This window comes from Acipenser ruthenus, chromosome 19, assembly GCF_902713425.1.
Source record: "Acipenser ruthenus chromosome 19, fAciRut3.2 maternal haplotype, whole genome shotgun sequence".
Taxonomy (NCBI): domain Eukaryota; kingdom Metazoa; phylum Chordata; class Actinopteri; order Acipenseriformes; family Acipenseridae; genus Acipenser; species Acipenser ruthenus.
In genome coordinates this window covers 17,193,112-17,219,332 of record NC_081207.1, presented here as the reverse complement: position 1 = coordinate 17,219,332, position 26,221 = coordinate 17,193,112, and the positions used below count along the sequence as shown (strand labels likewise).

Below are 26,221 nucleotides of genomic sequence, written 5' to 3'. Positions count from 1 at the left end.
GTTAGTGACAACCTTATGTGGCAGTCATTCCAGATATCCCAACGGTTTTTACAATAATAATAATCTAATAATATGTTTATTTTTATATAGCACCTTTCATAGTGGACCACCATCACAAAGTGCTTTACAGAGGTAGGCTGTGAACTGTGCATTATATGCAGAGTCACTTACAATAGAACAATATTTTAACATCTCATCTGCAGGATGGAGCACAAGGAGGTTAAGGGACTCGTTCAGGGTCACACAGTGAGTCAGTCAGTGGCAGAGGTGGGATTTGAACCGATAACTTTCTGGTTACAAGCCCTGGATTTTAACCACTGGACCACACTTTCCAATCAAGCTTCAGTTTAATGTCATCTTCATAAAAAAAGAAAATCAAAGCGCTGTCTCTTATGATAGTAATTTCTATCTACAAGCAAAGTAAAGCTGTTTGTTAATAAGCAACATTAGTAACAGCCCTGCATTCAAATGTAAAATAGTGTATATTCCAATGAGTATGACAAGAGTCTTTTAGGCAGTAATTTAAATCCCAAGAAAGTTGCTCACATGGTAGAACGAATATACAGTAGCGTTCAGAATCATTGGGACCTGTTTTACCAACTCATTTCACCCCAGGAAATGAGTTTCTGCAATTGTGACTTGTCAAGACAGGTATAGCATTCCTGGGCAGTCATCGCTGCAGAGACTCTTTTTTTTGTGTAAAGTACAGAACAAATATCCCACCCATTTTACATTGGTAGTCGATGAGTAACATTTGGGCTGCCTGTCCACTTGTGGGACGTGTTGCTTCTTTAAATCTTTATTGTTGTTGAGGGGATGTGGCAATGTGCCCCGTCCCTGTGTGCATTTCTATGTTGGTGCGTGTGTTAATGTTGGTGTATAGTCATTGGTACACGGGATATAAACAGGTCTGTGTTTCACGTGTATTTAAAAAGGTAGATTTGTATTTAGGCACGAGGAGGGCACAAATCACTTCACGTGCTGGTTAAATGTAATATGTGAGCACGGTGTTGCACAAAATTAATTCACGTGCTGGGATTCAAGTGAATAATTAATTAGTAATTGAATCCCAGCACAACAGTATATATAGAGACACGTAGCATTCACTCGGGGTTGGGTGTTCGGTGAGTGGAGAACGGGAGAGAGAGAAGGAGTAACTAAAAGTGAAAAAGCGTAAATATTAGTGTTATCTGCTCACCGTGTTTTGTTCGTCTGTCTGTGCACTGTCTAGTCCGTTTTGTTCGTCTGTTTATTTTGGCTACAAGTGCCGTGTCCTGTTTTGTGTTGTGTTTAAAACCTTTTATTTTCTGTTCTGTTTGGTTATTAAACGCGCTCAGCCTCACCAAAACCCCAAGTCTCTGTTGTTTATTTCCTGACTCTGGTCTGACGCCACCCACTCCGGCCGTCTTTGTGACAGGGGACAATTATCTTTTCATCAACACCAAGAAGCTTAGTAAACAGGGGTCTGATTGAGGTTAAAAGGGCGATAAACATATCACCTCGTTATTCGTCATTCCTATTAACTGAATAACATTTTGCAGTACCAATGAGAAGACATTGATAAAGACCTCTAGCAGAAACGTTTGTCACTGTTTTAGTTTCTTTCAGTATTTCTAACTCTTGAGTGTTTAATAGTTATGGATTATATTTGAAGAGCAGATGGTTATCTATTCAGGGATGCCAAGGTGTTTGTTAAGTAAGTGGTCTGAGTTAGGTAAAAAAAAAAAAAAAAAGGCAACGTGCGGCACTCCCCAGCACCACAAACCAGCAGGTGCATTTAGCAAAATAGTTAGATATTGAAAATGATGAACATTTAGGGCTAAATAATCTGATTGTCATTAATTAGAATTCTAAAACAAATTAAAAAAAACAATTTAAGACTGCTTACACGTGACAGCATTACATGTCTGAGTAATTTATTTCTGGTTTAGGTTTGTTGGTACATATTTCCCTTCTGAAAACAGTGTGCAATGATGATTTAGAGTAAATAGCTTTGAGAATTGAGCTCTTATACAGTAGTCTAATGGGAATGGGTAAATATAACTTGTGCTGATGCTTATGTAACGACTCCAGCGTGAAGGACACAAGAGGTGAGTTTTAAATCTCGAGAGTGTAAAAAAACAAAACATATGCACACAGAATGTGAGGAAACATTGGATGTCAGTGAATTGATTTACAAATAGCAGTCAGGGTTAGGGTTAATTCATTTCCAATTTCTTTTTAAAATAAATTCCCAATTCCAATTCCTTTGAAGGAATTGGAAGTGGAATAGATATTTTAGAGACATAACTGTTGTGATTGTTCAACTACTTTCATTTTAAGCCAATTTAACTGTGATTTCAGATTTTTGTTGCCACTGTGAGAAGCTAATTTTAACAGAATAGTGCTAATTGCAATTTGTATCAATATGTGTTGCAATTGATTAAAAGGGAATGGAAATTGGAATTGGGAATTGATTTTAAAAAGGAATTGACCCTGACCTGTATAGCAGTTTTACAGAAAACATGATATATAGAGGTATTTGGTTACAGATTGAATTGTGGACTGCAGAAGAAACCGACGGCAGCCCCAGTTTGATATTGATTCCGTTTTATAGACTGGCTTGCATTGCATTGGTATCTCTACAAAGTCGACTGCTAGGAAATAAGCATGAGGTACTGCCTCCAAGTGACCCCGCTGGTGGAAACGCAATTGAAACAGATTACAGTGCTACCCTGTTATAATGCAACCTGTTATAGTGAGCAACCGGTTATAACATGGTTAGGTCATGGCTCCCATTTCCCCCATAATGCAATTTGACTCACAAATGTTGGGTGAACATACCAGATATACAGTACGAAGCATGGCAGACAGCAAAAAATGAAAATCTTTCTCTGTTAAAATGAAACTCAATATGGTGGACAGAGTAAGAAAAGGTGATACTCAAGCAGCAGTTTCAAAAGATATAAATGTTGCAGAATCTACATTGTGGGGATGGCGAAAAGATGATTGATTAGACTGAGAGTTCAAGAGTGTTTGTTGTTTTTGGGGTGGCTCAGGCTAACAGGGGCCTAATCGTCCCGATAAACCGAGACTTCGAGTACCTGCAAATTGTGTGTGTCTCCTTCCTTCATTTTCCACTGTATGCCACAATATAAATTTTGCGTGTGGGCATTGTAACTCATTTTGAGAATAGAAATGCCAATATTCGTTACAAGGCGAAACACAAATGACGCAATCTCCTAATTATGGACACTGACATCCTCATTATAACGGGTAGCACTGTATTGCAAATTAATTCAAATAAAACGAATGAATTTATACTCCACAATGAAAATTAAAAAGACTATAGACAGAAAAATGAATGCATGCTAAATGCCTTCTCACATTTTGATAAATTGTTTTTAATCGTTAATATCATACCAAATCGGTGTCTTTGGAGGCAAATTGGCAAAGCAGAGATTCATTCTTGGACCACTATGACAATTCTGAATAGCCTACTGAAAGCTGTTTCCATGACAACAGTGACAATATTCAGAGTTATTATATCGACTCGCTTTCCAAGTCTTGCAATCTTAATCATAAACCTGGAACAAGTGTTTATAAGATAAGTGGACTACGTGCCAAGTCATAGGTCTATCTTATCAGAATGAAAAACAGGGCCACCTATTGTGCTGAACAATTTAATCTGGTCTTTGAATGAGTGCAGCTCGGCTTTTGGTCCAATCCTTCAATAAAATGCAATAAATAAATCAATGCAGTTAAAAAAAAAAACAAAAAAAACCAAAAAAAAACGGGTCACTCCTTGTGCTAAGGAGAGATCAAGAATGGTTACTTATTTTTTGCTGCCAGCACTGGATTTAATTGGCAATCAAATCTAGTTCGGTCAATAACAAAGTCCCAAGGAAACTTATTTGAAGGCACAATAGATGTTGCTTGACTTGTATTCAACTGTGAGTCGCCATTAATCACCATCACTATATAGTATTGAACGTTGCCTACCTACTGCAAAGCAAAGCCACCAACTGGCTACCTGAAACTAATCAACTATAACTGTTCTATTATAGAAGCTACCTAAAGTCCTAAAGACATGTCTGTTATTCTCCCTTTGTTTTAATTTAACTGGCAATATGCATACATACAGTACAACTCAAGGGATTTAAAATGTTTACCCTGCTACATTTTAAATGTTGTGCTATATGTCAACTTCCTGTGCTATAGGTCAACTTCAATAGATCTAGATTACCATTACGATATTTGCCTACAAAACCATTCTGGGTAATATTTTTTAACTGGATGATACGTGTGTGATGTTGATGTTTATTTGTCTTCTTGGAGAGGTCTTACTTGTAAAGGAGATTCCTGGTAAAATCAATAAAAAAAACATATGCATTTAAAATTCTTGATTATCACTCTGTTAATCCTTACATGTATATACAGTATGCTTTTTGTAGCATACTACAAAGTACATCTTTTTTCTCTGTATTCTCCTATAAAGAAAACGACTAGGCATTTTCTGCTCAAGAGGATTCATGCCTGCACTATCAATGTCGTTATTTTGTATGGTGTACTGAATAAACATGATGTTTGACAATTAAAGTATCTGCAGTCATCATGAGGTTGCCACAGAAAATGTACCTGCAATCTCTCTTTAACTTTAAATAAATAAAAGCATAGATGTACATAGATGTTTTTGATCAATTCCAGCAGTATTAATGTTTTAAAGTAGCTTCACATTCCCCTTGCCTTTTTTCATTCTAAGCGGTTCTCCATTACTGAATTTTAATCTCATTATCTGTGCCTGTGGAATCCTAGTTGCCAATGTACTGTAACTAACTTGGGCTTGTATATTTCTACAACACACTGGTACATAATTAGAGCAGCCACATACAGCTGAACATAAGACCTAGAGTGTAAAGCCTCAGCAGTATACCACGAGGCAGTTAATATGTCATTTTATTGTGATAATTCAGGGGTGGCCAATCACAGTTCTGGAGGGCTATTCCACTCCTGGTTTAACAGGTAAAATGACATCATTAACTATTTCATGATCTGGATTGGTTCAGTTAAACAACAAAACAAGGTTGGAACAAAAGCAAGGAGTGCAATGGCCCTCCAGGACTGTGAGTGGCCACACTTGTTATAATTAAACAAAGTAAAAGGTTTTTTTTCCCTCTCACAGTTTCCAGACAGATTTCAAATAAATTATTTGTGATTGCTTGGCAGTCAAGGACGGCACTTTTTCACTATTTGATGTTTTCTCAGCACCCTTGAGAGTAACAGGGGCCGATTCAGTATGCAGGGAAAATCAATCTGTACATTGGCAGCCATTCCTCATGGGACGCCCACCTTCACAACAAACATAAAAAGCTTCCTGATTTGCTAGGACTGCAGCTGATAACTGCACTTTAACAAGAAGCTTCAAGAAGACTATAATAATACAGTCTTACTAGTAGGTTGCTCCAAAAACACAATTTTTGCCTTGGTTTAATCCAGACGCTGTCACTAGCTAAAACAAGACTGGTTCAAATGATGACAATTGGTTGTCTGTTTGAAGCTGCTGTTTTATATTTTTGCTCTAGTGAAGCTGATTTAGCAACTGAATAATTTATCTTTATACAGTGTGCCCACACATGTCATGGCTGCAGAAAATCAATCATTTACTGTCTGAATGCAATTACTAGATCATTTTAAACTTAATTAACTTTCAATGTGAATATTTTTTTTTTTTTTTTTTTTATCATTTGTCCAAAAGAAATTAACACAAATGTTATGGATAAGTAGCATCAAATGTAATTTCTCTTACTGCTGCATGGTGTCTGTAATCATTAGGAGATGTCCTGGGTTCTGCTGCTGCACTAAATACTAACTTATCATTCAAATAATGTGAGAATGTGACATTTCAACTCTGCCAGCCCTGCCTACTCTGCATTCATATACATAGGGAGTAGATGGGGCTAGCCGAGTGACATGCTTTGAATGGAATGAGGAAGGTAGTTCAGTTCCAGCACTTAGGATTCGCCAGACAAGCGAATGGCCAGATAAAGACAGAGGAAATGATGTTAATAGTGGAGCAACATAACCCAGAAACACTCAGAATGATTGCTCAGTTGGATTTGAAGGTACACATAGTTCCAGGATATTGGTGAGAACCAAATGTAATAAAACACTTTTACACCTGCTACACACAGACAATTAATTGAGCTTGCTGTGTGGACAAAGATGAGCCCTGCATGACATTTGAAAGCTACTGTATGTTAATTATGATGCAACATCTGTGGCATAAAAGCTTGACTTATAGCAAAGAAACATAAGGTGGTTACACAGTAGGGAAACACTCAGTCCTGCATTATTCCCATTTTGTATTTCACTACAGTTAGCACTCACATATGCAACCCTATAAAATGTTGACTTCAGTGACGGTTAAAAGAGTGTGACGCATATCTGATTATTTCATTGTGGCCCGTTCCAGCCCTTGTCCGTTTTTCAGGGGAACACAATACAATGTCAAAAATACATAGCTGAAAGGACTGTGTTTTAAAATAAGGAGGCTTCCATTTAGATGTACTGTAGTTGGTTATGTTTGTACAGTACTATATTTTCAACAGAAGTAGTATTTCAATTCACAACAATATGATTCTGAAAATATCATTTGCCAAAAGAGATGACTGTGGACACGTGCTGTAACACAGCACATACTGTTAAATCCGGTACATATTGTAGCAGTATGCAAAATTCCCCATTAACGACCCAACAGCAAAATTAAATTAAAATGTTACCCATGCACAGAACTGCAAATTAAAAATAAATACATACAGTACATATAAAGATAAATACATAAATAAATATATAAATAAATGTCTATATATGTATTAATTTATTTCAACATTTATTTATTTTTCATTTTGGCATAAAATATCGTCCATATCAAAGATCCATCGGAGACGACTCGGGTAGCCAGTCTACCGTGTCCAAAATAGTGACTGAAGTGACTGCGTGCAAATAACTATATATGTTTTCCAAAAACTACACAGTTACAAAAAAACAAAATAATAATTGTATACAACTGTACAGATTCAACACGTTATCCCATGCTCTTTCTTGTATGGTCAAAGGATCTATTGATCATTTGCCTTGCAGGAAGGATTTATACGAATGAAGAACTGCCTCAACAAGTATTTCTACATCCTCAGAGGAAAAAAATGGTTTTCTGTTCTTTTTTATTTTCTCCAAAACCGAAGAGGCAGACTCTACAGTTGTACTGGTGTTTGCAGCCATTTATTGTAAATAGCAACTCATGTTTTAAAAAAACACAAATGACCATTACAAACACCTAAACAACTAAATGTAGGAGATTCTAGACTAGAATAAGTTATTTAGATGCTTAAACCCCTAATTAAACATTTAGTCATTTATGAAAACCGGAGCTATACTAGCCCTGACTACACCTGCCTAAAAAATAAACATAACTTTAGTCAATTTAGTCACGTACAAAAATAGGGCTCAAGGGGCTGATAAGATCAGCACTATGGAATCTACCAGGATTGTACCAATCACTTATTTTTAGGGATAATCCAAGGACAAATCACAGATGCTGTAGAATTACAGCTAATCAAGTCTAAGTCACGCAGACAGATTTCTGCTAGGGCCTTCACCAGTGTACTAATTTTACCCAATAAGTTTTGAGATTTGCCCTTGGTTGTAGTCCTATGACAAACCTTTTTTTTCCCAGCACTTATGTACTATGATAGATTAGGGTTCTATTATTTGTCGACTGTATAAATTACAGCAATTAATGGCATTGGTAAATCTATGGAAAACGTGTCTTTAAAACTAGATCCTAAGCACCCTGATTGCATTTAAGCTATCTGAAAGACGCATGTCAGTACAGTAAATGAAACCTACATATTTTTTATGAGAAGTAATTGAAAACTATATTGAAAAGCGGCAATGTTTTCATATTCAGGTAACATATATGGTATTATACTTATAGTATGCACCAAATAACAGTGGACCATCTGGCTAAATATATCAAATAATCCACACACACACACACACACACACACACACACACACACACATACACACACACGTGCACAATGTTTTCTGAAATACTGGAATATGTGATCTGATAACAGTAAAAACACATCTACATTGACCACCCCTAAATTCTATATTTTTCATTCCCTTCTTGGTTGCTCTTTAATCTTGATTGAATCAAATAGTACACACAAGCTTTGACATACTGTAAGAGCACACTATGAACTATGAGGCTCTGTGGATGAGCAATGCAACCTTTTATCTCCAGGTCACCAGTGTTAAGTCCTTCATCTATTTTGGCAATTTCTCAGAAATGTCAGAGATTGGGTGCTCTCAAGGGCACTGATAGAGAAGAATGAATAAACAACACACTTCAGTCCCTGTTATTCAATACGGTTTTAACTAGGGGTGTCGATAGGGTTTAGATACCAAAATATTATACTTTTTACTGTCCATTTTACTGTGGAACTCTGCACTGAAAGTCCTTGATTTTGAATGGTTGAATAACAACTTGAAATCCACTCCATCTCCTGGATTTAATGCAGAAACACATCAGCAAAGCACATTCTTGCTGTTGACGTTGTACAGCTATGGCCAAAAGATCTGCATCTCCTAGAATTTTAGGATTGAGACACAATTAAAAAAAATGTATATATATATATATATATATAAAAACATAATTTAGATATTTTATTTAACATCGTGAAATCAAATAAACTACAAAATGATTTCGCAAAAGTCTACCGGAAGCCATAACAGTAGTACAATATTTCATGTTAGATTTCAAAATGTCACATTTATGTCAGTTTTTCGATAAGTATATGGGACGCTACAAAACGGTATGTAATTCAAAATGTTAACGTAACATTATTCAGCAAGTTTCATTCGACTTTATGAAGTAAAATGAGTTCATTTTATAGGGTGATGCAAAACATAGCTGTATACCGTATACTTGTGTTTCCCATGCTGAATATACAGTACATATGGGATATGAGCACAAAAAGGCAGTCTAATGGCGGACACACCAAATAAACTATAAGGAAGTAGACAAAAGTTTCAGTGGACACCAGCCAAGACATGTGTCCACTTGATTTAGCTTCTATTGCTGAAATGTTTGTCTATGCATTTCTTACAGTTTTAACATAGCATTCGGATTGTGTGTTTTGAAGTTATGTATAATGGTGGATTCACACCAGCGCCCCTAACATGGAACAGAACTTCAATAAATGGAGAATTGAAAATCAATTCAATGTTATATTAATGCTAAATAAACCCAACGAATCTAAATACTTAAACTGCAATCTTTCTACTTCTTTGACAAATGCTACAGGATCTTCAATAGGTTTCTGAGTTTGTATATCTAGAAACAGACATACAATCTTTCAGGAATAAAGATGCCACCAAACCCATGAGTAATACCCAGAATTGTAACTTGTGTGTCTTCTTAATCTAGCTACTTGTCAGTCTTTTCCCTAAAGGAACACAGTCCCCTCTACACCCTCTGGAGCAGCCAGAAGATCTTTTTTCATAGCTAATTTGTATGCTATCAAAAGTGATCATTTTGTGAAAAGGAAGCAAGGGTGTCTCAAAGAGTGGGACCTGCTTTGATGTCTTGAATAAAAACCTGCAGCACCATTATAAATCACATATGAGAAATCAACCAAACACTGTTAAGAATGTGTCCAAATCCCAGTGCATCTTATCCTGTGTGTAGCTGTCCTCTCGTATACAGAATATACAGTATAGCATAGCTCTACAGTGGTTTTGCTTTATAGTAGTTCCTGAGTACAATCTTCATTTTTGTTCTTTTTAATAAGTTAATGCATTGCATGTGGGCTGTCTCTTGATGTAAAACAAATCCTTTTGCACAGATTTTTAAAGCCCTGATTATGTGCAACCATTTAAAAGAAGCATTACATAAAAGGTGCATCTGCTCAGCTCATATCCACTAGATTCTCAACATTGATTTAAATGAAATGCTTCCCTATTCTTTATTTTGAACCTGTGATGCATTTTACTACACAGTTTATAAGCTTTGGTGTTTTAAAAGTTTTGAAATAATTGTTTTTCAAAGAGGATTAAGGAATTCAGCCTCTCCCACTGGGAATTAACTATTTTGCTAAGAATCAGCAAAGAACTTTAAAATGACTTTTTCTCAATCGATTTATTTATTTATTTATTTATTTTTATTCTAGGTTATTAAAACAATGGCGAATGAATGATTTTACCCTTAAGGAACAATTTCTTCTATTCCTCCAGCAAGGGAGCTGCTCTGATCATCAGATAATAATGGTTTTAGGAAAGGTGGTACAGTAGGTTTCCTTTTATGCCTTATAGCAATGTTAATACATTAGGGAAACACAGTTAGGGTTAGTTTAGTTTCCAAGTGACTGCATTTATAACCATCCTTATATAATATATTGGTCATCATGATTTATTTAAAGGAGCAAGTTTTTCTGTTTATTTACTATTAGCAACTATCTTATTATAATACTATTCTTTTTTGTTAATATATAGTTACTTATTATGATACTAAGTAAAAAAAAAATGGGTTAAATTTGTTTAAAGGCTTTTTAAAGATGTTTATGTGTTAATGACCAAGAGGTCCTTAACTGGCAGATAATGACCTGCAGGGGTAGTTGGGCACAACTATCAATGGAAATCCCTTCTGATCAATACAAACTATAAAATCAGCAAATCAAGAAAATATTATCAAATTCAAGACCACCAAAATCCTGCTACAGATTCAATTGTTTTATTAGAGACATGAGGTTTCCTGATGTGGCAATGATAGTATGAACCCATGACAGTGATGCGATTGTGTGAAGTAGCTGGGGATACATCATTTAATGTCTCATTCTGACAGATCAGAAGTTGCTAGATATGTGTGTTATTTCTAAAGAACTTCACATTCAGATCTTTACAGGATGAATTTACAGGATGAAAACGTTATTATCATAACTCTGGTTCCCTGAAATAGGAATATTAACCATTACAAATGGGTGTTTCCCTTAAAGACACCCAAACCTGAAAAACTTGTACCAAAGAATTCTCATCAGAGCAGTGTAGCTGCTGCTCCACCCAGAAAGCATAAGGGGGCTACGTACACTGACAACGCTGCCATTTTCCTTAGAGAACTGCGACCAAGAACACCACGACCTCGAAGCTAATGGATAATATTCCTATTTCAGGGAACCTAGGTTATGCTAATAACCTAACGTTAACCTTTCAAGTAGGTAATATTAACCATTACAAATGGGTGAGTTTACCCAAGCTGTCGCAAGGGCATCGTTGTAGAAAGTTAGCTACAAAGCTTAGCCGAAACCGCCTTGTGCTTGTTAATCAATATCCCAGCAATGGCTGGAATGAAACATTTTTAGGATGAACTCACCTCTAATGTTCTGTTGTGAGGGTGGACTGGGAAGCCACACTCAGCACTCTAGTGCCAAAACCAGGGTTCTGCAGATCCACGACATTCAGTCGTCAGAACCTGGTAAAGGTATGGGGCGAAGCCCACATCGCTGCACTGCATATGTCCTGAACAGATGCACCCTGGAACAAAGCTCATGAAGTCGCCTGGCCCTTGGTGGAATAGCCGGTGAGCTTCTCTGTTGGAAACAGATTGGCCAGTTCATAAGCAGTCTTAACTGTGCCTGCCAACCATTTAGACAGACGCTGCTTAGACAGGGCCAGTTCCTGGGACTTAGCCCCGTAACAGACAAAAAAGTGTTCAGACTGCCTCCAACCTTTAGTCCTGTCAACATAATGCACTAATGCCCGCAAAGGGCAAAGTGTATGTAGCTGGCGCTCCTTTTCACATTGGAGGGGTGGGTATAGAAAGCCTCCAATTCCACCGACTGGTTGACATGAAAAGCTGAGATGGTCTTTGACAAAAAGGCAGGGTTAGAGACACAGTCAACAGGAGGCTGCAATTCAACATGGGCTGATAAGCTGTGCGGTTGAACCAAGCCTGCAGAGGGCGCATATGCAGGAGACCCAGTGGAAGGGTGTTGGATGCTGCTGCCTTCAGTCCAGGTGCACCCCTAGATAGGAGACTATCTAAGTGGGCGCTAACTGGATCTTTGCATAATTCACCTTCAGGCCAAACCGATGTAGATTGTTGGTGACGAGCTCTGTGTGTTTGTGTGCCTGTGCTGCAGACTTGGTGCAAATGAGTCAATTGTCCAGGTAGTTGAGGACTCTGATGCCTCTGAGTCTCAACGGGACAAGTATAGCCTCCATGCATTTCGTGTACACGCATAGAGCTAGAGAGAGGCCAAAAAGCAAAATACAGAACTTGTATACTGTTCCCTGAAAAGCAAACCTCAGGTACTTCCTGTGCGCTGGCTTTATAGGGATGTGAAAATAGGCGTTGTTTAGGTCCACCATGGTGAACCAGTCGCCTGGCCTGATGGACTGCAACAGCCGTTGTGACGTTAGCATCTTGAACCGTCTCCGATTCCGATACAGGTTTACCTGTCTGAGATCGAGGATCGGTCTGAGGCCACCACCCCCTTTTTGGCACCAGGAAGTACCTGGAACAGAACCCCCCGTTCTTGGGGGGGGGGCTATTATGCAAATGGCCACATAACTGGCGGCTTGTGGGTCTGTGACTGTTGTTATTGTCACGCCCCAAAAAGGAGGAGGGTCATGTTGGAACTGAAGTGAGTAACCGCTCTGTACAGTAGCGAACACCCAGGAGTATGTGGTGCACTGATTCCAATACATAAGAACATAAGAACATAAGAAAGTTTACAAATGAGAGGAGGCCATTCAGCCCATCTTGCTCATTTGGTTGTTAGTAGCTTATTGATCCCAGAATCTCATCAAGCAGCTTCTTGAAGGATCCCAGGGTGTCAGCTTCAACAACATTACTGGGGAGTTGGTTCCAGACCCTCACAATTCTGTTGTGTAAAAAAGTGCCTCCTATGTTCTGTCCTGAATGCCCCTTTATCTAATCTCTATTTGTGACCCCTGGTCCTTGTTTCTTTTTTCAGGTCAAAAAAGTCCCCTGGGTCGACATTGTCTATACCTTTTAGGATTTTAAATGTTTGAATCAGATCACCGCGTAGTCTTTGTTCAAGACTGAATAGATTAAATTCTTTTAGCCTGTCTGCATACGACATGCCTTTTAAACCCGGGATAATTCTGGTTGCTCTTCTTTGCACTCTTTCTAGAGCAGCAATATCCTTTTTGTAACGAGGTGACCAGACCTGAACACAATATTCTAGGTAAGGTCTTACTAATGCATAACATTACTTCCCTTGATTTAAATTCAACACTTCTCACAATATATCCAAGCATCTTGTTAGCCTTTTGTATAGCTTCCCCACATTGTCTAGATGAAGACATTTCTGAGTCAACATAAACACCTAGGTCTTTTTCATAGTTCCTTCTTCAATTTCAGTACCTCCTATATGATATTTATAATGCACATTTTTATTGCCTGCATGCAATACTTTACACTTTTCTCTATTAAATGTCATTTGCCATGTGTCTGCCCAGTTCTGAATGCTGTCTAGATCATTTTGAATGACCTTTGCTGCTGCAACAGTGTTTGCCACTCCTCCTATTTTTGTGTTGTCTGCAAATTTAACGAGTTTGCATACTATACCAGAATCTAAATCATTAATGTAGATTAGGAATAGCAGAGGACCTAATATTGATCCCTGTGGTACACTATTGGTTACCTCGCTCCATTTTGAGGTTTCTCCTCTAATCAGTACTTTCTGTTTTCTACATGTTAACCACTCCCTAATCCATGTGCATGCATTTCAGTTTGAGAATTAATCTTTTATGCGGGACTTTGTCAAAAGCTTTCTGGAAATCTAAATAAACCATGTCGTATGCTTTGCAATTATCCATTGTCAATGTTACATCCTCAAAAAAGTCAAGCAGGTTAGTCAGACATGATCTCCCTTTCCTAAAACCATGCTGTCTGTCTCCCAGGATATTGTTACCATATAGGTAATTTTCCATTTTAGATCTTATTACAGTTTCCATAAGTTTACATATAATAGAAGTCAGGCTTATTGGTCTGTAGTTACCTGGTTCGGTTTTGTCTCCCTTTTTGTGGATCGGTATTACATTTGCAATTTTCCAGTCTGTCGGTACAGCCCCTGTGTCAAGAGACTGTTGCATGATCTTGGTTAGCGGTTTGTAAATAACTTATTTCATTTCTTTGAGTACTATTGGGAGGATCTCATCCGGCCCAGGGGATTTGTTTATTTTAAGAGCTCCTAGTCCCTTTAACACTTCTGCCTCTGTTATGCTAAAGTTATTTAAAATTGGATAGGAACAGGTCGACATGTGGGGCATGTTGTCCGTGTCCTCCTTTGTAAAAACCTGTGAAAAGTAATCATTTAATATATTTGCTATTTTTTTTTCTTCATCTATGATTTTGCCATTTGTGTCTCTTAGACATTTAACCTCCTCTTTGAATGTTCTCTTGCTGTTATAATATTGGAAAAACATTTTGGAACTGGTTTTAGCCCCCTTAGCAATATTGATTTTTCTCTCTCTCTTGGCCTTTCTAACTTCCTTTTAGACTTGTGTTTGCAGTTCCAAGTACTCTTTCTGTGTTCTTTGTTTTTGTTCCCTTTTAAACGCTCTGTAAAGTGCCTTTTTTCGCTGAATTTTTTAATTGATCTATTACACCATTTTGTCCATTTTGTTTTAGATTTAGATTTGTCTACTTTTGGGATGTAATTGTTTTGCGCCTGTAGTACTACATTTTTAAAAAACAGCCATCCTTTTTCTGTGGATGTTTTTTTCTATTTTACTCCAATCTACTTCTGTTAGTCTCCGTTTCATTCCTTCATAGTTTGCTTTTCTAAAATTGTAATCCTCAGCTTTAGTCATTACTTTTGGGGTTTTAAAAAATACTTCAAATGAGACCATGTTGTGGTCTGAGTTTGCCAATGGCTCTCTGACCTCTGTTTTAGTTATTCTGTCTTCGTTATTTGAAAAGACTAAACCAAGGCATGCCTCCCCTCTAGTCGGTGCCTTGACAAATTGCGTTAGGAAGCAGTCATTTGCCATTTCCACCATTTCAATTTCGTCCGTCGTGCTCCCCACCGGTTTCTCCCATTTTATACGGGGGAAGTTGAAATCCCCCATTAGTATGGCTTCTCCTTTTCTACACGCATTTCTAATGTCATTGTATAACAGATTATTTTGCTCAGAGTCTGAATTTGGCGGTGTAACAGGGCGAGCAGCCCTGTATATTGTTTCTTTATTTTAGATCGGGGTCTCCCCCTCCGCCCCTGTGCAGTGTATTTATTTTGTATTTTTTTTATTGTATTGTATTTGTCGGCGAGCGCCGTATGTGTTATTGTTTTGTTTATTTTTAAAACGTGTCCTGGCAGAGGTGAGATCGGTGCTCGTCCTCTGCCAGGAGTAATAATTAAAACTCGTGCAGAAGGTGGCCATCTCACCTGTTATAAAAAGCCTGCAGCTCTCCAACTCGAGGTAGGTGGTGTAGGAGCGGAGAGACCGAGAGCGAGAGCGAGAAAACGAAACGAAACTAAATTATAGCATACAGGAACAGTGACAGCGACTGCCCAGCCTGACCTGTATGGTTTATTTATTATTTATTGTTTATTTTGTGTTCGTGATTTGTTTTTGTTTAACCTTTTATTTTCGCTCTTTGAGCAAAGTGTTTTCTGTTTGAAATATTTATTTTATTTTTGGATTGCTTTAAATAAAACGGCGCCCGCACCACTGCACCATACCTTTTGTTTTTGTTGTGCCTTCTTCTGCCGTGACGTCAGACCACTCGTCCATTCCTGTCACAGGCGGTCTATAGCATGCTCCTATTATTATGCCTTTTGAATTTTTGTCCATTATTCTGACCCAAATTGATTTGGCATTGTTTTCTTTGTCCAGATTTAACAGATTTCTCCCCCCTTCCTTTCTAGTTTAAATGCTTCTGGACCTCCTCAAGGATCCTTTCTCCAAGTAGATTGGTTCCCTTTCTGTTTAAGTGCAGTCCGTCCCACCTATATAGATAGTCCTTGTTGTAGAATGTGCTCCAGTGTTCAAGAAAGGTTTAGCCTTCCTGTGAGCACCACGATTTCAGCCATGCATTTTGATTTTGTATTTCCAGCTGTCCATATGGTCCTTTGCAAGGTGCTGGCAGTATCCCAGAAAATACCACAGTTTTGGTCTTGTCTTTTAATTTCCTTCCTAGCTCTTTGAATTTGTTTTGCAGGGATCTTGGCCTGTCTCTTCCAATGTTGTTTGTACTGATGTGGACAACTACTACTGGGTCATCTCCTGTTCGTTCTAGGAGCCTGTCCACGTTCTCAGTGATGTGCTTGACAGAAGCTCCTGGAAGGCAGCACACTGTTGTAGTAAGGGGGTCCAAACTGCGAACTGAACTTGCTGTGTTTCTCAATATGGAGTCCCCAACAATCATGACCTCCCCTCTTTTTGCTGCCTGGCCAGCACTGTTTATAGGGTCCTGGATGTTGTTCCTTTCATTCTCTTGATGTTGGTTTTGGTCATCTAAATGTTGAAGTGGCTCAAATTTGTGGATGTTTGGATTTCTGGTGGTTGTGTTTGACGAAGTTTTTTTTTTTCCCTGCTTCTGCCTATCTGAACCCAGCTGTTTCGACTCTTTTCCATCTCCCTGGTGGCTTTCAGTCTGCTAGGGGTGCAGACTTCCATGAATTGTGGGTGTGTCAGCTCCTCAAGCTCCTGTTGCTGTCTCATTTCCTCCAGCTCCATTTCTAACAGACTTACTCATTGAAGCAAGTCCTGGATTGTGCGGTACTTTACACACACTTGGTTGAGCTCTGTTGGGTTTTCTCGGATTTCTCACATCATGCAGTTGTCACAGATTACTGGCTTGAAGACCATGTTTTATTTATTTATTTATTTATTTATTTATTTATTGTTTCTGCAGCTGTCAACCTGCTTTCTGACTGTTTATAACTGTGATGTACTTGTCCACTCGTACTTCTCCCACGCTGTCGCCTCACTCGCTGTCGCAGTGAACACTGGCTGCCCTTTGTCAAAGTGACTCCTGGAAAAAGGGCCCTGGATCTGTCTAGGGCTGCTGCTTCGCCTGAGGCACACCCTGCGCCTGCTGCCTAGGCACAGGGAGCTTTATGCTTACGTCTGCCTCAGCGGAAAGCGGGTGTGGTCTGTTACCGAGTGGGTCCACTAGAAGTGGAAACAACCTACTGTGCTCGTTTCTAGTGAAACTGTGTGCCATCGCTTGGGATCACGTGACCTGTCGACAGGAATGGACGCTTAAGTCTGCTACTCCCTCCTGCCCGACAGTTTTTTTTTTCCTTTAAAACTTTATCCGGGCATTTTTCAGCCACTTAATTCGATAAAAGTTATCATAAAACATCGTAGATGGCAACGAAATGTGATAAAGACATGAGTTCCTCACCATCAAAGAAAAAGTTAAAGGATTTGACTACTGACCTCCCCGAGTCACAGCTGCGTGCTACCGTTGCGGAGTTGCTGAAACAACAGCTCGGGGATTTGCAGCCCCTAATGAGACAAGTGATTCGGGAAGAACGTCACGGTTTAACGGAGAGGCTCGGTTCCTTGGAAAAGGATTTGAAAGCATTTACTTCTAAGTTTGACAATATGCAGGTAACTGTTCGGGCGGTCAAGCAGGAGTCGGACGAAACCAGGCTCTCTATTGATAAATTACAGGAGAAGCTGATCCAGTACGAGGATAAACAGCGCCAAAATAATCTAAGGCTTGTGGGGTTAGACGAGGGCGAAGAGAGGGATGATCCTATCAAATCGATTTGGCTACGCAGATGTCTAAATGATTTGGGCTTCCTTTCCACTGCCTTCATACTAGCTTCTATTTTTGGTATGTAATTTTATTTTTAGATAACAACATTGTAGTAACTTTTTCTTATTTATTTTTTCTTATTATTTTAATGTGCAAGCATTGGCAATATTGTAAATAGTTTATATTATTTTAGTTTTTTTTTTATGCTTTGTCTGTTATTAAAAATAAAAAAAAACAATTGATCACAAAAAAAACTGTGTGCCGTCGCTTAGAGAGAAGACGAACCAGTTTCCTGGTGGACTTCTGTGCATGATTGGACAGCTGCAGCATCTCGTGTGACTGGAGCATCCAGCAGTGCTGCCAAATTCCTGCCTGTCGCCTGTCCACTGAGCTTGGACAGCCGGAGCAGGTTCCTAGAGACCAAGCACAGCTTGTCCAATTGTTGAGACAAGGGCCTGTGGGTCTCAGCAATGGATCCAAGAAGGTGTGCCTGGTAAGCCACAAGGATGCTGTTATAGCTTCCCAGGCATCAATAAACGCACTAGCCGCATATGCCTTCTTCTTGCACTGTTTGTTCGGGCACGCTGCGTCCTTGGACAGCAAGGACAGGCTGGCTGGTTGAAGAAGTGCAGCAATGGGGGCCTCCACCGGCGGAAACTGGATCAGATCCAGTTTGTCCGCTTCAAAAACCTTATACAAGGGATCCACAGTGGGAAATGGCCGTGACTGTAGCCAGGTGCTCCCAGGTGGACTGCAGCTCAAATAGAAAATCTTGGTGGACCGGAGGGGCAGCAGAGGCATTAGTACGCTGCTCATCATAAATAGAGCAGTACAGACACGAGACTGGAAGTATAAAAACAGAGTGCACAAGTCAGCCGACAAGTCAGGTCCCTGGAAGGATGGCAACAGAGCCACAGGCTTCCCGTGGAACAATAGGCCGCAGTGGGACTTCATCACCACTAGGGCTGTAGTACAAGAAAAGCTAGATATAAACAATGTTTACTTCAGCGATTCAGTAATTTTATATTAGCACTTTTAGCGAAGGCTAAAAAGCATGAACAAGGTAATAGAAAAAATAGATAATACTTAATCAACGCTCTCTGATGTATTCAGGTTCAGTTGAAAAGGAAAATGGCACCGTTGTCAGTGTACGTAGCTCCCTTATGCTTTCGGGGGGGAGCAGCAGCTACGTCACACTGCTCTGACGAGAATTCTTTTGTATAAGTTTTTCAGGTTTGGGTGTCTTAAAGGGAAACACCCATTTGTAATGGTTAATATTCCCTACTTGAAAGGGAACCTTCACACTGAAATGTTATTTCCTGGCAAGACAGCAGCTGAAAGGTAAAAATATACTGCAGTTAAACAACTTCATGGTTTAAAAAGAAGAAGCTGTGCTTCCCTAATGTACAACGATGAAGGATGGGAAACAGCTTTACCTGCGGGCCTATCCGAGTTGTGGCAGTGTGGAGCACTTCATGTGGCAACTCCACTGACTGAACTCCACTCAGACCTGGGCTCAATACAATTGTAATTGTGTAATTTGTACAATGTAATTGCAATTGTAATTGTAGTCGAACATTGGCACACCTGCATAATTGTATTTGTAATTACCATACCATTGATCAATTACAGTTCAATTACACACCTTTCCAAGCTGAATCATTCACAGTTCCATCTCAGCAAGCACCCTGTATACACTGTGCACAGGATGACAAATCTCAGAAAGTTGTGAAGAATTAATTTTTACAAAGAGCAATAACTCCACACAAGATTGATGAAACATTCAGAGAGTCATGCTTAGTGGGGAGCCTGCAGCTAAGCAGTGAAAAATAAGAGAGAAATCACAGCCCGTTATTTAGCTTTTGTTCTGTCAACAATATGAATTACTGACAGATTTTTAAGAGAATACATTTATGGATATGCATGGATATGTAATTCTCAATCTGCTACTACCAAACCTTGAGACTCTCATCATGATTTTCCATATTAATAACTCCTTGGTGACAACCGTCTTCTGTAATTTACAGTCCTGTGCACTCAGAAACAGGACCTGGTGGTCCCGGTAGTTTAGATTCTCTCAAAGTATCACATGGATCGCATGTAAAAATCTCAATATTCAGTGTAGCAGGGAGGGGGCTGGGTGTGATCCGATGACCCTGTGCACCGCAATGGAGCATCGTAACCACAATGCAAAAGAGCCGGGCTCCTCTGTATTCGTGGTTTTTGATATTTTAACCTCATCTCATCTCACCGACAGACTATGTAATGGCAGTGATGCACACAACACTGCCAGTTACATGAGGCAAACTCACAACCACTTAGAAGAATTGCAAACATCAAAAAATAAATGTGTTTTGAAGCTATATACCCTGCTTCTACAACTAGACATTGCATACAGTGGGTACTGATGCAAGAGCATTTTTGTCTTTGTAACAATATTGAAAAAGGGTTTCCTCAAGGTTAAAACAAAAGCAGGGAGCAGCTTTTTTGTAGGTCTCTATTCATTGCAAGGGTGGCAATACACCATGCCGGTCACTAATAGAATACCTTGCCCTTGATAATGGATTTTTTACCAACTCCTTTGAAATATCACATTGGCAATGATATCACACCCCTACAGCTTCAATTCCATATACATAGCGTACCCCAGATCAAGACTGTAATACACACCCTAGGGAAAGACTGCCACATTTTTATACATGTCTCATCCTACTCGCTAAAGTAAAGAATCTACAGACATCAGAGGGCTGAACAGAATCTCAAAATCTCATGCACTGGGTGACAGTGGAGGTTTATTTATTGCACCTCAGAGCTGTAACTGCCTCCTAGTGCAACACTGCCATACACCGATTGTGTTCCCTGAGCCAGACTGCCATAGACATGTCATTGTTGCAATGATAATTATTATATTTCACTTAAGATACTCACACAAGTCACTACAGCAGAGATGGTTTTCATAACCTTGGTACACAAAGGTGATGGTCTAGCGAAAATGTTTGGCATTGGTATCGAAATCTGTTACAAACTACATGGAGCTGCATCCATCACCTTCTTTGGGAAATGCAGAATTTCTAAAAGGAACAGCTTTATTTGGGAGTTTTTAACTTTTAACAGCCTCCCTGGTGAAGTTTTTCTTCTGATAGTAGACTCTTTCATGGCTACGTTGATGGCTAGTTGACTAAACAAAAATCTTAATGTATATAAATATAAAACAGTAGATTCTGCTGCCTAAAGCAAAAAATACTGTAGTGTAATACCAAACATGATTTAATTATAGCTGGATCTGTAGATTAATACATTCCCTTTTATTATTTATTTCTTAGCAGACGCCCTTATCCAGGGCGACTTACAATTGTTACAAGATATCACATTATTTCACATTGTACAGATATCACATTATTTTTTTACATACAATTACCCATTTATACAGTTGGGTTTTTACTGGAGCAATCTAGGTAAAGTGCCTTGCTGTAGGGTACAGCAGCAGTGTCCCCCACCTGGGATTGAACCCACAACCCTCCGGTCAAGAGTCCAGATCCCTAACCACTACTCCACACTGCTGCCTATAAAAGTACAGTACAAAGTATTGCTGCAAAACTGCATACTGTATCATAAAAACTGATAATAATACAGGGGGTACATTGACATTTATATTAGCACTGCTGCTAAATCACAAGATCCATTAAAATTGGTTCATGAAAACTGTCAAAGACAGGAACCTCCTGTACGCAAGTCTATAAAGTCACTGTATAAAAATTGCAATTCCCCTTCTTCATGTATATCACATTACATTATCCTGCTATGCATCACACGGCATGACCCTGCCGTTACACTGGCAATGCGGTTTAAAAATACCAACATTCAAATGACATCACATTGTTACAATTCACTAGGTATAGCCTGTCAGCCTACCTCTGCATGTTAATGCCTTTTATTAAATGCTGATTCAGGTTTTTAAAATGGCTTGAGACACACTTGAAAGAAACTCTAAAAACGACGGCCTTACCATTGTCTGTTGCCATGAAGACAGCAGTGTAGGTGTTGTCCTTGACGTAGGTAGACTCACGGTCCAATATGGCAGTTGTGTTAACGGTTCCTTTGACAGGGTGAACGCTGAGCCAGCCTGCTGGGTCCTTCAGCACGGCGAACCTACGAGAAAAAAAAAAAAGATATAGAAAGAAATACATTACATAAAACAGACATTTTAAGCTAGTTATTATGCAAATTGTATTACATTTCAACACTGTTGTAGAAACATTAATTGCAATTGGGAGGTTGTCATTTTCTCATGCATGCACATCATGGAGATAAACAAAAATGAAAAACAATAAAATAATAATTGAATCTTACTGTAATAAATGGGTTCTTATCACAGTCACTCAATATTGTAACTGTGTGTGTGTGTGTGTTGTTCTGCCTGGATGATTGCATTTTATTAAAGCAGTAGGTTTTTTTTTGGTTTTTTTTTAATCCAGGTTAGAGTTTATGGGTGTAAGAGCTGTCTTTAGTACCAAGGTACAGTATACCCCCCTCATATTAATCCCTTTTTTTCAACAAGTGCTATCTGTCAGAAGCCCATTATGTTTAATACATTTACTGGGGTGTTTCTGGGATTAAATAACATACATATGACTTTTAAGAAACTGATTACAATGCAATTAAGGGGTATCAAACAATATAATACAACTGCCTACATTTTAAGGGCAAGAGGTTCCCACTTACGCACATTCCATTCCTATAAGCCATTTTTATATTCCTTTCATTTTTTGATGTCTCTAAAGAATACTTAAAAAGTCTGATCTTGATGAATATATTTAGTATAGTGTAACCTCTTTGAAGTTGTACTTTGCATTTAAATTATTTTATTGTGAACAGTCTCAATGACACGGCATATTTGAATTATGGCAGCAATCATCATATACAGATCTAGCCTCTCCATTCTCTGTCCTGTATTAATTTAAAATCATATACCATATTTTTTTATTTGGTGCTAGAACCAAAAAAATGGAATCAGGGACTAATGTGGTATATGCATTTCCACTTTGCAGGGTGCCCAAATTCCATAGTATAGTATAGTATAGTATAGCATATTACTGTATAGTACAGTGTATGAGGAAACCAAAGGTCAAGCAGTCAGAAAGGTGTACAGAGCCAGGATTGAAGACCTTTGAAACTCGTCGAAACGTTTGCCATTTAATTTATAAAGTTTCTTTTAGTACAGTTTGGAAACTGTGTCTGGCAGGCAGCCTCTTGTTTGGCCCATCAGGCTGCCTTTTTTATATTGACGGGCTTTAGCTGCTATAGTAGCTAATACTGCTGATGTCTGACAGTCTGCTGAGTTGAATTATTCATATTACACTGTGGCAGCGGCAGGTTCAAACAGAGGTTTCTGATTCATCTGAAACAAATAAAACAACAATAACTGCCATAGACGCCATCATCCATCTAGTTAGTGTATCACTGTGTGCCCTTGTGTGTCTGTCAGTGTGTGTTTATGTCCATTCAAATAGATTAAACCAATTGTACAGTTGTTCTATAGCAGGGGCTAGCAGCAAGAGATAACCTAACCTTGAGTTCGATATTCACATTGCTTTCATACAAGCCATTTTTATATTACTCTCAATTTGCGATGATCTTGGCGGATACATTTACTGTACAATGGGAGAACCTGTTTTTTTGGTATTCTTATATGTTGTCAGTTTTCAAAGTCCATAATGTCAAAGTGAAAAATAAAATCTACAAATTGTTCTAAATTAATTACAAATATAAAACAGAAAATAATTGATTGTATAAGTATTCACCCCCTTTGCTATGACACACCTAAATAAGCTCTGGTACAACCAATTGTCTTTAGAAGTCACATAATTAGTTGAATGGAGTCCACCTGTGTGCAATTAAGGTGTTTCACATGATTTCAGGTTAAATACACCTGTCTCTGGGAGGTCCCACAGTTGGTTAGTACATTTCCTAACAAAAACTACATCATGAAGACGAAGGAACATTCAAAGCAAATCCGGAATAAGGTTCTTCAAAAGCATCAATCAGGGGTAGGATATACGAACATTTCCAAGGCATTGAATATCCCCCGGAGCACAGTAAAGTCCATTATTAAGAAATGGAGAGAATATGGCACAACTGTGAATCTGTCAAGAACAGGCCGTCCTCAAAAACTGAGTATCCGGGCGAGAAGGGCACTAGTCAGGGAGGCCACCAAGAGGCCTATGGCAACTCTAAAGGAGTTACAGTCTTCCACGGCTGAGCTGGGAGACACTGTGCATACGGCAACAATAGCACAGGTGCTTCACAAAACTGGCAAAAATAAAAGCCAAAAAAGAAAACCATTTCTGAAAAAAACTCACATCAAATCTCGACCAGAAGGCATGTGGGAGACTCTGAGACCAAGTGGAAGAAGATTCTATGGTCTGATGAGACCAAAATAGAGCTTTTTGGCCTCAACGCTAAGCGCTATGTTTGGTGCAAGCCTAACACAGCACATCATCCTGAGAACACCATCCCTACCGTGAAGCATGGTGGTGGCAGCATCATGCTATGGGGATGCATCTCTGCGTCAGGGCCTGGAAAGCTTGTGAAGATAGAGGGCAAAATGGATGCAGCAAAGTACGAAGAAATCCTGGAGGAAAACCTGCTGAAGTCTGCAAGAGACCTGGGACTTGGGAGAAGATTCATCTTCCAGCAGGGCAATGACCCCAAACATACAGCCAAAGCCACACTGGAGTGGCTTAAAAACAAAAAGGTCAATGTCCCGGAGTGGCCTAGTCAAAGCCCGGACCTCAATCCAATTGAGAATATGTGGAAAGAGTTGAAAATTGCTGTTCACCAAAGGTTCCCATCCAACTTGATGGAGCTTGAGCAATTTTGCAAAGAGGAATGGGCAAAAATTGCAGTGTCCAGATGTGCAAAGCTGGTAGAGACTTAATTGCTGTAATTGCTGCCAAAGGTGCCTCTACCAAATATTGACTCAAGGGGGTGAATACTTATATATATATATATATATATATATATATATATATATATATTAAAGGGCCCCTGCTCTTTTCCTCACAATATATACACAAGAGATTTACCATAGTAATACGAGATGCACAAACGTCTTTGTGGAAGCGTGATGGGCAATTCACTGACACACACAGGAGACAGAAGGTTTATTTGAAAACAACGCACTGATGCCCAGTTCTTTATTGGCTGTCTTCCTCAGCCGTACTTGCCTGTTTTGGTCGCTCCCTCCAACCACTGGCGTTCTTGCCTGGTCAATGTTTACACTGGCCTTCTCAGCCAGCGTCTCTGTCTATTCCCAATCACGGCCACCCAAATGCATAACCAAGAGCAGTACTTATGGGCTGAGCAATCTGTCAAGGCCCACCTTTCAGCCACTCATAGAGAGGGAAAGCCAACACACCCTCTTCCCCACCTCTCCTTGTCACTGCCATTACTGACAGGCGGATCTATGAGGCTGCTGCACCCTTCCTGCAGTACGACGCATGCGCCAGATAGTCAGCACAGACCCCCCCCCCCCCCCCTCCCCCTTCCCCCCGTTACAGTCTATTAGAATTTTTGTATTCTGGAATGATACACTGGACCATGTCTCTTATTTAGGAAAACCACCTAAAAACTTAAAATACATTTGAATACAATTGAAGGCAAGGAAGGATCTACCACATTCAGGCGGTAGAACCTGGAGAATGTATGCGGCGTAGCCCAGCTAGCCGCCGTACATACATCAGACAGTGAGGCCCAAGATGTAGCCAACCCTCTAGTAGAGTGCGCATCTACTCTCCCTGTGTCCGCAATCCAATGCAACAGTCACTGCTTTGAGAGGGCACATGGCTGACACAGCTGCGGCCATCAGACCTAACAGTTTTTGGAACCGCACCAAGGGGACCTTCAATCCCTGTTGGAACAGGGAGAGGCAACCCTGAATAGCTGCTACTCTGTCGTCCGACAAGTATGCACGCATCGTAGTGGAGTCCAGCTGGAGCCCCAAGTACGTCGTGCACTGCACTGGTATAAGCCGACTCGTCGCATCGTTGATGGTGAGGCCCAGCCTCGCCAGATGCTGCATCACAATCGCCGTGTAGGCCACTGCTCCCTCTCATGACTGACCGTAAATCAACCAGTCGTCGAGATTGTTGAGTACTCTGATCCCCTGCAATTGCAAGGGGGCCATGATAGTGTCCACGCACTTTGAAAATGTACGAGGAGCTAGGGAGAGGCCAAATGGCAGCACAGAGAACTTGTAAATGCTTCCTTGAAAAGCGAAGCAGAGATACTTCCTGTGCTCTGGACCAATGGGAACATGAAAATACGGGTCCCGTAAGTCCACGGTGGTGAACCAGTAGTCTGGCCGGACAGACTGGAGAATGTGACGTGAGTCAGCATTTGGAACCTCCTTTCCTTCAAGAACTTGTTGAGGAATCTTAG

The 26,221-nt window shown here is 39.6% G+C and overlaps 1 protein-coding gene across 4 annotated transcripts in view; it reads right to left on the bottom strand.

Moving 5' to 3' along the window:
• LOC117424173 (cadherin-13-like) overlaps positions 1 to 26,221 on the bottom strand; it is a 581,895-nt gene that overhangs the window by 45,712 nt on the left and 509,962 nt on the right. For all 4 annotated transcript variants that reach the window (XM_058992546.1, XM_058992547.1, XM_058992549.1 and 1 more), the window contains one exon: positions 21,789 to 21,931. In XM_058992546.1, the coding sequence (XP_058848529.1) occupies positions 21,789 to 21,931 (143 nt within the window). The remainder of the gene's footprint in view (positions 1 to 21,788; positions 21,932 to 26,221) is intronic.